Source organism: Cariama cristata, unplaced genomic scaffold (genome assembly GCF_000690535.1).
Source record: "Cariama cristata isolate BGI_N322 unplaced genomic scaffold, ASM69053v1 scaffold147, whole genome shotgun sequence".
NCBI lineage: Eukaryota > Metazoa > Chordata > Aves > Cariamiformes > Cariamidae > Cariama > Cariama cristata.
This window is the reverse complement of record NW_009628173.1, coordinates 76,644-93,065: the sequence shown is the minus strand read 5'-3', so window position 1 is coordinate 93,065 and position 16,422 is coordinate 76,644. Positions and strand designations below refer to the sequence as shown.

General features: G+C 36.2%; 1 protein-coding gene across 1 annotated transcript in view; it reads left to right on the top strand.

The window, feature by feature from the left end:
- Positions 1-13,608, top strand: part of LOC104165124 (kelch-like protein 4) — a 44,464-nt gene extending 30,856 nt beyond the window's left edge. Inside the window, 7 exon segments of the mRNA XM_009704679.1 lie at positions 747-959; positions 2,022-2,208; positions 5,766-5,990; positions 7,891-8,053; positions 10,715-10,927; positions 12,536-12,707; positions 13,431-13,608. Coding sequence (XP_009702981.1) covers positions 747-959; positions 2,022-2,208; positions 5,766-5,990; positions 7,891-8,053; positions 10,715-10,927; positions 12,536-12,707; positions 13,431-13,490 — 1,233 coding nt within the window. The 3' untranslated portion in view covers positions 13,491-13,608.
- Positions 13,609-16,422: the final 2,814 nt, after the last annotated feature.

The following is a 16,422-nucleotide window of genomic DNA, read 5'->3' as shown; positions in this document are numbered from 1 at the left end:
AATTCTAATATTGTTGTAACTCGACTGTACAATATGTTATTTTTATGAAAAATAATTATTTGAAAGATTCTAGGGATTTAATATCCGTGGCCATTTCTAGAGCGGATGAGTTTTATCACAGACATAACTTAAAGACTGAGATCCCTTTGTTGGGATTTGCCCAATTTTCTATTGCCCAGAAAGTACTGTTAGAAAAGTGAGTTTAATTTCGCTTGCTGTATTTTCTGCTACTAAGAGCGGAGACATACAGTCAAAACCTGGTACTGCTCATTGCAAAAGGATTGGAAGGTTTCAATGTCATTTGCTTAGAATTTTTGAATCTGATTGTAACTGAAGTTACACAGTTTATTTGAATGCCCACTTGGCATTCTTAAGATACACGTGATATCCTCAAACTGTGTTTCTATTAAGCTGCAGTGTTAAGATCACATTGATGGATAAAACTGCCAGTGGTAAATCCCTAAGATGGGACATACTGACAAGAAGTCTGACAGACACATCTGTAAGCGTGCTAGTGTGAAGATGAGCATTATTCTTCAGTTCTGCAAGAGTAAGGAAGCAAACAGCAATCAAAATCTCCCTTAAATGGCAGAAGGAGATTCAGTGATCTTTAGGATACATAATGCATTTCCCTATAGAGTAGAATAGAAGAGGAATAAAAAATATGCAAAGCCTATAGTATCTAAGAAAATGTTATTTCAAGGTGTGAAAATTGTCAGAGCATTGAAATATTTTTTTCTTTTTAGGAACACTTCACAGAAGTGATAAAAAACCAGGAGTTTCTTTTGCTCCCTGCTAATGAAATTGCAAAGCTCTTGTCTAGCGATGACATCAATGTTCCAGATGAAGAAGCCATATTCCAGGCGTTAATGATGTGGGTGAGGCATGATTTGCAAAATCGGCAACGAGACCTAGGAATGCTTCTTTCTTATATTAGACTGCCTCTACTTCCACCCCAGGTATGAAGGTGAAGAGCTAATAGGGAACTTCACTACCAGCCGAAATGCTTGCCTCAAGCATCATTTAGACAGAGAAAAGAATTCTGTGGAAAGGTTCTGGTTTTGGCTGGGATTTTTGGTGGGTTTTTTTGCCTTTTTTTCTTTTTAACTATATAGTAGATATGTTTATTATTTATAAACACAGATGAAAAAAAATCCCACAATGCCAGTGTAATTAGTAGGCTCAGCATTACCTCTATAAAAATGTCAGTCTAATGGTATTACAAAAGAACAGCATTTCTTTGTTGGGTAGCAATGGTAGTAGTTTTCTCTAATAACACATCAACTCAGATACCATGCAAAGCTATTTACTTAGACTTACCAAACTGCAAGACAGATAAGGCACAATACTTACTTCTTTATTACCATAAAAAGTAGATAAAACCAAAAATGTCTAGATTATTGCTGAGCATTAACATTAGTTGTTCTTTAAGACTGAAAGAGACACTTCATCAAATAAGTTTCAGAGATGGACATACTATTTTATAGTAAGCTGACACTGTTATATCTGTGTCATAGAAGAATCTATATATCTCCTCAAAAAAGCTTATAGGAGCTTCAAGACTGTCAGGACACTACAGCTACTTTATGGATCGCCATGAATGAAGCTGCAAATATTCAACTTCGGGTTAAATATCAAAATACTATATACACTTAATTTTAAATATATTTAATATTTTTCTAATATTCACAGAGATGGCCAGTACTATATATTAGATTTGTTTTTACTCACATCAAAAGGAATTTTGCATTCAGAGGGTGCAGTACTACATTTGCAATTTTAACCTTTTCTAAAGGTTAAAAGAAAGTTTTTGGAAAAAATAAAGCAAAGACATCATACTTAAAGACTTTTTTTCTCTACCTTTATATTGTTTTGCTTGCATTAAAACAGAGTTTCCAGCAAAGCTTGAGAGAGAAGTGAACTGGAAATAAGTGTTTGTAGCTACAAACATTTGAGTTAGTGAAGTACATACAATTTTAATGATTTAGATATATATAAGATCCTTACTTTTCGTTTCTTAGTTATTAGCCGATCTAGAAAATAGTCCAATGTTTGCAGACGACCTAGAGTGTCAGAAACTTCTTATGGAGGCGATGAAGTACCATCTTCTACCAGAAAGACGGTCCATGATGCAGAGTCCTCGAACTAAGCCTAGAAAATCTACAGTGGGTGCGCTTTATGCTGTAGGAGGTATGGATGCCACTAAAGGTAAGCTCAGAAATTCATTTAATTGTATTAATTAATTGTATTACAGACATCCAGAGAATATATGACAATTATTTAAATATTTCTGTTAGGCAAACAGCAATTTAGAGATGAAAAAGGGGGGAAAAAAAAAATCACAGAACAGAATCCTATGTATTAGATGTTCTTTCTTCCTGCAAGAATCACATGTTTGTAAATGATACACATACATCTTGAAGTGCAGACTAAAGAAGTTTTTTCAGATGGTGATTTTTAAAATAAGTTTTGTAAGAATTTATGCATGTAGTTTGAGTTTACAAATCAGAAGAAAAAAATAATATTCAAAATATTTCAAGATTCATTTAATGTTTTAGAACCCTGCACTTCAGTTTTTTGACAAAGGTAGAAGGCTGGAAAAATTTTTAAAGAAGAAGAAAATAAAACCAAAAAACTCTTAGCTAAAGCTTATCAATCCTTATTATAAAGTTTCAGATGGAGAGATTTGTACTTTTTCATGAGTGCAACAGTATGTGCAACTTTTTTTCAGAACTTCATACACAGGTTTTTTTCAGGTTTGTAGTTGAAAGTTTAATGTTATAAATGTATTCCAGTTTTTATTATTTGATTTTCACAACTACAATCAGCTTACAGCCTTACACACCACACTATTCTATTTAGTAGGCAGTATATTAAATCATTTTCTACAGGAACCTTAACGTCAAACCCACAGCTTGGAGCCAAAGAACTATAATTAAAGTCTAGCAACTTGCTGAACAGTATTACTTTTAGCTGTGTGAGTTTGCTTTAAATAGAATCACAAAGAACCTAATCCATTTCATTGAATCATTATGGTTGGAAGAGACCTCAAAGATCAGCAAGTCCAACCGTATACCTGATGCCACCATGCCCGCTAAACCATGTCTTGAAGCACCACATCTAAACGTTTTCTGAACACCTCCAGGGATGGTGACTCTACCACCTCCCTGGGGAGCCCGTTCCGATGCTTAACAACTCTAACAGTGAAGGCGTTCTTTCTAATGTCCAGCCTGAACCTCCCCTGGAGCAACCTGAGATCGTTTCCTCTTGTCCTATCGCTAGTTACCGGGGAGAAGAGACCAATCCCCGCCTCGCTACAACCTCCTTTCAGGTAGTTGTAGAGGGTGATAAGGTCTCCCCTCAGCCTCCTCTTCTCCAGGCTAAACAACCCCAGCTCCCTCAGCCTCTCCTCGTAAGGCTTGTTCTCCAGGCCCTTTACCAGCTTTGTCGCTCTTCTCTGGACACGCTCCAGCAGCTCAATGTCCTTCTTGTAGTGAGGGGCCCAAAACAGAACACAGTATTCATGGTTTGCAAAAAGTTGCTGATGACTGATTTTCCTATATGACAGATCTTGCAGTGCTACCTTGCTATCTCTATGCAATCAAATCAAGTGCAAAATACACATTCATCACCATCACAACATGAAAACACTCATTCCTAGGACAATTTAGCGAAATTAAGTTAAACTGTAGCAATTAGTATAGTTTCATTAGTGGTACTGTTTATTTATGAATTATATAAAACAACCAAGAATTCAAGGTAATCTTTAAACCAGCTTCTACCAAAATAAGAATAAAATTTCCTAATAGGTTTTTCTCAGTAAAGGTTATGCAAAGAAAGGGCTATTTCAGTCAACATCTGCACTTCCTGTTGGTGCCTTTTCTACTTATTACCTTGGAACAAAGCCAATTGTTTGAACTTTTGCCTTTTGATGGTTAAGAAGAACAGCCCTTCCTCTCCTCCCTGCTGTCCTCCACAGCTCTGACTCATACTTGAGCCTGTGCTGGATTGTAAGATAAAGGAAACAGCACCTAAGAGGCTACGATGCACTGGAAGAACAGCTCTGAGAAGGGAGTAACTACCGCCTCTGGCAATAATACGCTTTCTGTGATAAAGAAAACTCTCAGGGAACGCCAGGTTTTGCTTCATGCTTATCTCAGGTGGTATATAAAGTCAAATCTCAACTACAAATGATCAAAAGAAGATCAAAGAGCTACTTTTGGGCTGGTATTTTGAAAAATGTGAATGTGCCTAAACCACATTAACTTTCAAAACCTACCTTCCAGCCTCTGTAAAAATTACAGCCTACAGGGTAAGTATGAACACACCGTATACCTTAATGTATTTTCCCTGTTTTTGAGTTAGTGTGCGAGATACTGCTTTTGAAGCTTATAACTTTGGGGCACTCACATATTAGCACAGAATAAATGAGAAGGAATCAAAGCAAAGTAGAGCAAACAGACTAACAAAATGGAAAGAACGGTCTAAGAAATCCAGTTGCTCAGAATAAAAGACAGGAAAGAGGGAAAAGTAGAATTTCTTTCTTTTATTGCAGATGGATCTGGTAGTTTCTTTCCCAGTCTATGCATCTGGAAAAGCATGTAGAGGAGAGAAAAGATATCAAGATAGGCTCTTATTTCACTAAATTTATTGAGTATAGCAGATGATCTCTGGTAGACCTCTTAAACCAAATGCTACCTTTCTTTTCTGCTTTGTTGCATGGTTGTTTTGCTGTTGTAAATGATTCCTTAGCCACTAACTGCCTATTGTAACTCTCAAAATACTACTTCTGTGGTCTCAGATCCCAGCCAAGGAACAGGCAGGAAATTTGCTCTGTTTTTCTCAGCTGGTTGCCTTCAGTTGAGCTGAAGCTGAGCTCCAGCATGCACTGTATGTGCAACTGGTAATTGCCTCTTCTACCTTCATTGTTACTCAGCCATTTCCCCACTGTGGTAAATCAGCTCTCAAAGGAGCAATTGCAGCTGCTGAGTGACTGACAGGAGCCAGTGCATGGACAAGTGTCAGTTTTGAATGGCAGAGAGCTAGGGCCTTATGAATAGTTGCAGTAAAAACAGTACTAGAAATTTCTGTGACTTGAAAAAATTGAAAACACAGCTTATATATTACAGCAGACAAGCAGTTATTGCAAGGCTGCTGAAAAGGTGAACCTCAGGGAAGCTACCTGTGAGAACCAAATGTGTACTTACACACAACTCAGTCTTCTGCCTGTCTCCATCATAAAAATGAAAATGTCCAAAGTATTCATGAAGATGCATGCCCAAAGTCCTAAGACAGACTGTCACATGGATACATTTTCCATTTTTGATATCACTAATGGTTTAAGCACAAACATGGTTAAAGAGTACATAGTTGTGAGGTACCATATTCATGAGGAGTAAAAAAAAAAAACATACCAAAACCAAAACACAAATCACAAAAAACCCTACTCTCATGGTATTTAAATGAGTAATAGATTCATCTTATCTCCAAAAGTTTCAGTATTAAAAAATTTGCTGGCACTTAATTCTGCATCTTCTTGCCCCCAGTTTATTCTCATGGATTTGACAGTCATATATGCATGCAATTAATGCAGCTTTCTTACTAGGTTCACATGTCATAACTGAAGTTCTCAGGGAGCCACAGTAAAACTCCACACACAGAATTTCAAAGTTTCATAATTTAATAATGTTTTGGGTTGCACCAACTACTGACTTCTGGGTACTGATCAGTTCATGGTTATCTCATAATACTTACATTTTTAACAGGTACCACTACAATCGAAAAATATGACCTAAGGACTAACAGTTGGGTACAAATTGGTACTATGAATGGTAGACGATTACAGTTTGGAGTTGCAGTGATTGACAACAAGCTCTATATTGTGGGGGGAAGAGATGGCCTGAAAACTTCTAACATTGTTGAATGTTTCAACCCTGTAACCAAAGTTTGGACTATAATGCCTCCTATGTCAACACACAGACACGGCCTAGGTAAGAGGTGCTCTTTCTTTGTAAATACCTTGCATCACATACACCTGAATTTTGATTGGCACAAACACTGTTGACGTAACTTTTTAAAGCATTTAATAACATGTGGCAATATTTGTACAAGATATTTTTTCAAAGACAGAGTTGCCTACTGCCATAATTTTAGGACAGTGATATTTATTAGTATTCACCTAACTTGTACTGGTCTTCCAGAGTTAATTTTGCTTTTAGAAAATTCCAAAATATAAGCAACAGTGAAAATAATCAACTCTTCATCCAATTTAGTGGTCAAGAGATATGTTTGCAATACAATAACAATCTGATTTTCATTTTTTTAAAAATCATGACTTAAGTTAAGCCCATAGGTACAAAACACTTCTGAAAATCAGATCAGAGAATTACCCACACTGAAGGAAACGTTGCAGTAAGGAAATAAGTACAACTTCACTAATTTTAGTGTTGTAATTACAAGAAGTTTTACAGGGCTCTGCCATGGTTTAGTATCTCTGTGTCTTTACTGCAAAATAATCTTTAATATTATTCACAGTGAATGAATAATGAGAAATCTAGAATTTATTTCTGGAACTATAAAAAATAAGGATTCATTTACAGTTGAGGAGACTGTAAGGGAGGGAATATGATGATTTCTGGACGAGTTATATATCACAGTTCTTACGAAATAGCTGGCTTCTCTTAAGTTTACAGAAACAGGTATTGCTTGAAATCATTGGTAAGTTCAAATGACATAGAATAGATGAATAATAGAAAAAGGTTGACCCAGAACTATTCAGTAAACCTTTGTGGCCGCTATCACCTTCACCACCACTTGGCGGAAAAAGTATAGTGTAGGGTTCTTACCAGCTAGTCTGTCAAATCTATAAAAGCAAATACTACTAGGTAGCAAAGGAAAAGAAGACAAAACATATTAAATAATTCTCGTTGTAGTCTTAATAACTACCAACTGCAGGGGCATAATTCTGCCCAACAAGTAGGTCACAGTGGTAAATTTGAGTGCCTAAAGTAAGGCTTCTATCTGTGCATCAGCCTGGTTTGCAAAGCTGCCTTACACTTACAGCTCTGATTAGCTTCAGTGTGATTTTTGTGGAGAGTTAGCACTTTTGAAAAAAATCAGGCCACATATATTTAGGCCTGAAAAGACAGATTTAGAAAACTTTTAAGCAGCCAGATTCAAACATTTTGCCTTACTTAACAAAGGAAGCAAGCAGCAGCGGCAGCAGCAGCTCCCCAAAGTGGAGGCACCAAAGCCCTTCTCTCTGGAGAAGAACAATGACACAGGATATGTCCACACAGAGCTTTGCAGAGACAGCCAAGTTCATGCTCCTGTGCCTCAAGGACAAATGATACAAGCCAGCTCTTATCCAAAAGTGTGTTCCCCTTACAGACATGAAAATGTTATGGTACTTTAGCTAGTAAGGACAGCCAGCTACCCACCCACTCAGGCTTCACGCTGGCAGGACTACAGAGCTTCAGCTGGCTCAGAACAAGGATAAGTGGTTGGTTTGGGCATATTTTTCATTGCCTGGTTCAACCTTTGCCTTTCTTTTTTAAAGAATAGCATTGTTTCTCTTTTAGGGGCTCAAATTTGTTTCAGAACAAGGTCAACAGAAGTGGAAGAGATGAAAGTCCAAGAAGAGAATATCAGAGCTAAAGCAGCTTTCCTCTAATCTTTTGACAAAAGATAATGCTTATTCAGAAAAACACTGTGTATGAAGCATTTTGTTTATCTTTGTTTATTCTGCCAAATGACAACGCAGCTTTTAGATAGTTTAATACCAGTTGAAATTGCTTATCTGCATACAGGGAATTAAAGTATGAAGTTAATACACTACTGGTCACTGAAATTATTAGATACTGTAATTTGTCCCTAATTCTGTCTTTTAAGGAGTAGCAATGCTTGAAGGACCAATGTATGCTGTTGGTGGCCATGACGGATGGAGTTACCTTAATACCGTAGAAAGATGGGACCCACAAGCACGGCAATGGAATTACGTTGCTAGCATGTCAACCCCTAGAAGCACCGTAGGGGTTGCAGCATTAAATAGCAAGTATGTCAACAGGAAAAACTCTCCTTCGTTTTTCATTTGCTTCCTTCCTTGGAAATACAGTTTCTTACATTTTCTTTTCAATCTTACAGCAATTAATCACCTCAAGAAAACAAAGAGAAAATAGAATGCACAAAAATAAGAAAGGAAAGCTTTTCCTCTGTTGTGGTAAATTGTTTTCAAACTTGCAGTCATGTTGTAAACATATTTCAGCCCTTTTAAGTTATAGCAATTTGAAAATGTTATTACATGCATATCAGAATTTTACCTAGAAGATAACTTATGGGGCTATAAGATTGGCTACTTTAAAAAAATACTCTAAATTTATGTTTACACTTTAAAATCACTGTGTCTAAGGAAGCTCCCTTTGAAAGAACGTGTACAAAACCAAAGTAATTCCTCTGTCATTTTACACCTCTTGCATGCATCTGCAACTGTAATATACAAGTTCATAGTCAAGAATAATTTTTAAAAGGTTAAAAGTATATAGTGTGTTCAATGAAAGGAAGACAGTTTAATAATTAGGTACGGAATAAACAGCTTTCTATAAGTCTTCTCCTACCCAGATTTATTCTGCCCTTCATCTATTGCTTAAATACACTGAGATCACGTGTTCACTGTACATTGGTTTTCCCAGAGAGATTTTCAAAACTTATTTAAACATCCTCCTAAGACACTAAAGCCACTTGAGCACTTTTACATGGGAACAGACACATGTATGAATCTGATGTGTAACCTGTAATGAACAGTGTGTTACAGTTTATTATACATTGCTATTTGAAAGTAGCTGTATTTCAGCATAAGGAAGAACAATTCATAAATTAACGCCTAACAGAATTCTGTTTTCCTTCTTCAGCAACATAGTCTGGTGCTAGAAATACAAAAGCCTTGTAAAAGGCCCCAGGTTATTTTGGAGAGCATGGCTTGAGCCAGCCTTCCTTCTTATTTAAATCTGCGGAAAGCTCTTAGCAATGACAGTGTGTAGGGGCCGGGAATATTACAGTTGCAGGCAGATGATTGCATTTATCCCAAAACTTTATCAGTGCCTTCCCTGTTCACTTCTTAAATTCCAGAGAAAGAGAAGGATAAAGAGGAGGAAAAAGGTATCAGCCAACAGATATTTGCCAATGCAAAACTTCTTCAAATACAAGTCAGGGTTTTGCATTCAAACATGACGGGATTTTAATCATTAACTCACTAGAGGCAGAACTGTCTGCTCAAGTCCCTGTTGTATCTCAGAGGAAATGTTCTCAGCATAAACTCCACCAGAAACTCCTGCTGACACCTTCCACAGCGACATGCAGGAAACCACTTTGACAAAGAGGAAATCCAGCCTGATCCTGACTCTGTTCTCAATCACTCCTGATACAAGCTATCTCCAGCCTGGTTTAAATCACATCTGTTAGTCTAGTGATGTAATTTCTGGCATACCAGGGGAAGCCGAGATCAAATGTCCATCATTCAGTGCTACTGCTGCAGTCTAACCATGCAGAATGCTTCTCCTTTTCCTGTTTCCTTAAGTCACGCCATATTTTTGCCTATTCAGCTCCACCAGAAAAGACTTTAAGTTTCTGTGAAGCAACACTTTTTGACCAATAAATGGTCTATTGAAAACATCAGTCAATAATGGTATATTTGTTCTTTTTGTCAGAGAATAGGAAACACTACCATGTTTCTAGATATGTTACAGAAAACAAAAAATCCCATCCAATCAGTTTGTATATACAGTGATTTCCTCTCTCTGTGAAAGCTGTGTAAACAAGTAGTCTGTATCTAACGGCATGATGTGAAAAGAAAACAAATCAAATCCTCAAATTTTTTATGGGTCAGGCCACAAACTGCACAACCAAACTCAAGTCTGTCTTCCATTCACAAGCATTAGAAGAAAGCACTAGAAATTTTCTATTATTCTAACAGTGGTCAAGAATTTTCTAGTTAAATTATACATCAGAGCAGCCTAAACAAGAGATTCAGGCTTTGTAAAATTCATTGACAAAAAGTCACACACATACACACACACACCCACCCCGCTTCTTAATGTGGATTTCCACCATTCATTCTTACATGTTGTCCCATCATCAGCTGGTTTAAATCTCCAGTTGTCTGCTAAGTGCCTTTAGGCTGAACAGAGAAGAGGGCATACCTCTATGGTAACTTCTGTCCAGCAGATTTTGTTAAATACAAACACTGAGGAAAATATATTCAAAATATTTTTGTCATAAGTTTTTTTATATATAATGATGATATTAAAGTTCTTTTACATATTAACAGTATAGGAAAAATACTTAATGTGATACTAAGATGTCAAATACTCCATAAACCTGTCACAGGGAATACTACCCATATATTTCAAACATATGTAGCATCTTTCAATTCAATTCCATCTATATCTCACATTTAAAGAAGCTAACATGAACTTTTAAGCTTAATTTTCATATATGGCTGCTTGAAAATTTACACTGCAAATGAAGAATATAACTTCCTTGATATAGCATGCAAAACCCTTTGTGCAAAGACAGTTCCAGAGCACGGCTGTCAGACAGCAAATAATGGGCATAATGATAATTTTAAAGTGGTCTGGATTAAGTTAACCAAATAAAATTCCTATTAAAATGAGAGACTAAAGACTGAAATTGTTTGCCTTCTTGTGGGTAATTGTCCCAGACTGTATGCTGTTGGCGGACGAGATGGGAGCTCCTGCTTAAAATCGATGGAATGTTTCGATCCGCACACAAACAAGTGGAGTATATGTGCTTCGATGTCCAAGAGAAGAGGCGGTGTTGGTGTTGCAACGTACAACGGGTTTTTATATGCTGTGGGAGGTCATGATGCACCTGCTTCCAACCACTGCTCTCGACTTTCCGACTGTGTAGAAAGGTAAGGATTTTTTTTTTTATTTTCCCCCCAGGAAGGAAATACAAAATAATTTATAGAATCAAGGGAAATATCTTCACAATTGGAATGTTATGTTTGTAAAACATATTATGCTTTTTAAAATAATATTTTGAGCAGAATGACCGATTTCCAATGCTTTTGAGACAACAAAACAACTAACCCTCAGAAGCAAATTCTTCCCAGATCTCCCTTCTATTTGAGCTGCCCGGGAGCCAGGTAAAGACAACAAGTAAGACAAATTCAGTATGTGACCTTTCTAGTTTTTGAGTGCCAAAACCCATGTTTGGGCTACTTGTGTCATCTCTTGTAGGAACTAAACACTTCTCAGTTGTGTCTTCCTCCAATAATTTGGCTGATATTGACCAAAAGGTTAAACATGTAGTAAATTCCACATACTCAAACAGGCAGTGGTCACTACACAGGTCTTTTCTGATGCAAGAGCCTTGTTTCTGTAAGAATCTATGTTGCTGTAGGAAATCAGGCTAAAACATATGCTAAGGGTCTGATCTAGCAAGCAAAATAAAAAGTAAACACTCACCAAAGCAAACTACTTTAGCTTGAATTCACACTTTAAAACTAAATAGCGCATTAATACACAGGCCTAATGATTTTGGTAGCACATAACTGTAAGCAGTCAAATCCTGGCTTTATATCCATTTTTAAAAGTAATTACTCTTTAAAATGATGTTTATCTGATCCTTATTTAATCCCACTTTTGTATTCACCACTGATGAGCACAGCTCTTAAGAAAACGCAAATTCTGAACATTTCTTTTTCAGAAACAGAAGTAGTGTGTGTCAAATATTGCTTTGCCACTGTGGTGGCATGTGGCACAATGTAGGAGGATGAGAGAACACTTGAGCCCCGGGTGAGCAGGGAACATAATGAGTGGGGACAACTCCTCTGGCTGTTCAATGGGCCGTGGGTATCCCTTGACACTCTTGTGTCATTTGGGGACAAGAAAGAAAAACTGAGCAAGTGTTCAACTCCGTGTTGTGAATAACAATGGTTAAGTTTTGTTCTCAATTAGATGGTGTAAAGCTGGCACTACCCTGGAATTCACTTGAATTTATATTGGAAATCGACTGAGTATGTATCGGAAATAAGACTCAATACTCATGTAAAACACTGCCATGCGTTTTGTGTTAAGAACTTTTATCAACTATATGAGATACCCAACTTCTTTTACAGTGAAATTTTCTGAAAACATTAGGTCTGACAAGGAAGAGAAAACAAAAATCTTTATGGAGAAAGAAAAAAGAATATTTTGAAATTAACTTTGCTGAGTTAACCGGGGGCCTTGCTATCATTCCCTCAGGCCTCATTTATGTTTAAAATGTATTGATTGTTTAATCTGACAGAAATGAAGAGACTGTAATCAAAAAGTGAAAATATGGGCATTTTCCATGTGCTGGAAGACCCCTCTAGTGGCTAAATTAAATATTTATTCACGTTACTCATAATTCTCTATACTAGTTCATGATGTAAGCTGAAATACAAGACAGGAGAAAATAAGGAAATAGCAGTAATTTAAATTTGAAATGTGCTCCTGCAATGTATTTTTCTAAATTTGTTCATAAAATATCCTAGGTATGATCCTAAAACAGATGCCTGGACTACTGTGGCCCCCTTGAGTGTACCTCGGGATGCTGTTGGAATTTGTCCTCTGGGGGACAGATTATATGCTGTTGGGGGCTATGATGGCCATACGTACCTGGATACCGTGGAGTCCTACGATGCTCAAAATAATGAGTGGACAGAGGTAATAGGAAGACTTGCCTCATAAAGAATAGGAATTCTTCCTGCAGATAGGAAGAATTCCATCCAAATAATAGACAAAGCTAAAATTATTATATTGCAATATTATCACTGGTTTTGTGAAAAAAGATATATTAAGACGCAGTAATACTGTAGTTGGGTTTGTGTAAAATATTGGTTGCCTCTCCTGTGAAATAACTGTTTAAAATTTTTCAGACTAAAGGGTGGAAGGCAGTGCATGGGCAAGTGAACCAGGTTGCACAAATCATTTTGTGCTTGTGCTGAAATTTGCCGTTGTGCGAGCTGGCGTGTGCTTGGCAGCAATGCCATCTGCCGGAGCCACTTCCAGCTTTTCAGATTTATGACCATCACCATTGAGACCACGAAGAAATATTTGAAACTGTCGAGATCCTTTTGTAGCTGCACAGTCCCTGTTTCTGAAACATAGGATATGAAGGTCTTTTACAAAAGTTAAGAGTAACAACATCAGCCTGCAGCCTTGTAACTCTCAGTGGCTACTAAAGCCTTATCCCAAAAAGCCAGAACTGTGTTTTTAGAGCCCTAGTTAAGTTTAATTTTTTTAGCAGTACATTACTTTATATAAACAAATTACTTTCCTTTTAATCTACAAGTAATTTCTTCTAGTCCTATCCATACCAGTCTACTAAAAAAATTTCCTCCTTTGTTTTTTTTTTTTTTCTCTTTTTTTTTCTCTCTCCTCTTTTAGGAAGTTCCTGTCAATATTGGAAGGGCTGGAGCATGTGTTGTTGTTGTGAAGTTGCCCTGAGGATTGTAAATATTGTGAAACTAAACTGAGTGGAGTTTCATGAAGACTGAGTCAGGAAGATAAGAAACATTTCCAGAAAGCAGTACAGACTACACACATCTTAGCAGCCCTCCGTTATAGACAATTCTTATCTCTGAGCCATTATGCTATTAGAGCACAAAACTGTCTTCCTGCATTACAAAAATCAGATAATTTTGCATAAGTGAGTTATTTTATTACGTCTAATACATAAAAATTCAATAAGATGTTTAAATGGTTCAGATTTGTTACAAAAGTGTATCTGTTATTTATAAAATGCAGTAGTAAAGTGATAAACGGGTGTATAAGACTTCATAAACTTTTTCTTTTCTATGTTGGCAGTAATGCTAATGTTTATAAAACAAGCTTTTATATTTTAAATAAATGAAAATGAATGAGAGAGGGAGACCTTCAACAGTGAACTGCAGAGAAGGAAATATTTGCCCATAAATATCACTGGCAACAGAATATTCTCTGCAGAAGTAACTTCTTTTCTATATTTAGAAATTAAATTACTAAATTAACTTTAAAATCAAATCAGAGAGGCAGAGAATTTGGTTGCTATTCAACCTCTGGCATTGCTAGTACTGTGATAGAATATCCATTTTGAGCAGTATATTAAATTGTACAGTGCATGTTAAGAAATAGTCGAGCTAAGGTATCTTCATGTTATTAAGTATGTGACAACAGAAAGAAATCTCTTTTGTTAAAACACAATGCTAATATAATTTGCAATCATTTTCACAGTGCATAGATATGTGATATTCTAATGCTGATCAGCGTGTCAGGTTATTCATGGATTTGTCTTTCTTTGCCCACTAACCATCTGTCAGTATGCGTTAAACTAATTTGATTATTCTTGGGATAATCACCATGCATTAAATTTTAAAAAAATCATATAATTACATTCCTTGAGTATAACTTACAAAATTAAATTTTTATATCATATTGATATGACAATCTTTGACCTCAGCTGAAGATTACCAGCTTTCTCTCATGTACAGTAAAAATATGGTAAGAAAACAAACACATCCACTGGGTAATATTATACACCATTTATATAAGCATGTTTATGTTTTATATGAAATTAAGGGAATGCTAAGAATCAACAGTAAACAGGAAAAGAATCACTTGAAAACAGCACATAATATTCCACATGTGTGATATTTTCTTTTTGTGTGCCAATTTCTAATGAAGGTTTTAATTTGTTTTGCATTAAGTTCATTTTTCTATAATTTCAAATGCTGAAAGCGTATTTTAGAAAAAGAATGTATGTAAGATATTCTATGCTGTAAAGCACAATATTTGGACAGTATCTACTTTAGTGTTTGTTATATTGTTGTTTTGTCAGCATCAGAAAATTCAGGATAGAGATGAAAATTCTCTGAATGTGTAGACTAGCTTTCCTGATAGAATACTGTATTTTCAGAATTCAGCAATATGCTGTTTTAAAAAAAAATTATAGTATTAATCCTATTGAATGCTTCTAAAGATGAAATCTCATAAGCATATTTATAAAAAGAAAAACATTTTTAACTTTAAAAATCAATTATGTTTATATATAGCATGCTACATTCAAATAAAGTTTAGTTTCTCTGCTAAGAGAATTTAGACTATATTTTAACAACTTTGTGGTTTTTATTTTACATCTTTTCAAGAACAGAAAAGACAGAAGTATCAATCTCATTTTTGTACTCTAAAAGAACAAAAGATTCTGTCTTACTGCATCTGGTCCACATAAACTAAAATTTACCTTCCTTCTAGCACTTCTTTTTAGATAAAGTTCATCTTTTTTCTTTCTTTGAGTCAAAAATAGTTACCAATACTGTCATGCCAAGATGCCCTTTCTAGGAAAGGGGCTTACACACCCCAGCCCTTGGCAACTCGAGTTGGTTGCCTGCAGAGGGCTGAAAGTACAGCACATGTTCAGATGTTTTCATTTGGGGCCATTATATGAGGCTGCCCTACAAGAAAAACTTATCAGTGTGTCAGCTTAGAACTACTTTCATTTAGTTATGAATTTCTAGATCAACACACAAATCTATTGCTGGCTTGGTGGGCCAGGAAACAAATTTTATTCATGACTATTTTCATTTTGTATCTATTTTGTGGAGGAAAAGCAAAAAAGCCATAAAACCCCCCTATCAACCCAAAACAACAGGAAGACAAAGCAAATGGGGAACAAAACCATCAGAGAAGGAAGGTATTTTTGTTTCGCACTAAATCAACAATCTGAAGCAAACGCAAGGGAGCTAACCACCAAGCATGACAGTGAATCTGCATGGTAAGACATTTGTGAATGCGAGGTAGATACTAATTTTACTTCTCTTTCCCCTGTCCTACAGGGAACCTGTCTGACCACCTACATAGAACATCTTTTTGCTGCAAATATTAACTTTTAAACACTAATAATAAAAATACATTTTTGCCCTATCCATTGCCATCCCTGCTTTGGTCATGCAACAGCCATGTGCACTCTTATATAAATAAAGATTTGTGAGGATCAGAGGGAGAGGGTCACTATTGCTTATCATTCAGGATCTAAATAATGCTTTTCTCATGTTCTCCTAGAACCACACATCACTGTTTCCAATAACCAGTATAACCTCATTTATTCTGCTCTTGTTTGGAAAGCATTGATATTGAATGCCCATTTTTAAAACTCTAAAATACAAATTATATAATGTGCAACTAATGTCAAGATAGGTACACGAGGTACATCACGATAGACGCTGATAAACTGTCAGTGCCAATGGGTCTTTCTCATAAACCCTTTCATGAAATTTGAAGTTTGCTTGGGGTGGAAGAAGGCACACAGCCTCAAGTGAGAGAAAACAGGCACGGTTCCTTAGCTAGTAGTGTGATTTACAAAATATAAAGCCGTATCTAAAAACTTAATCAAGCGTACAGTAGG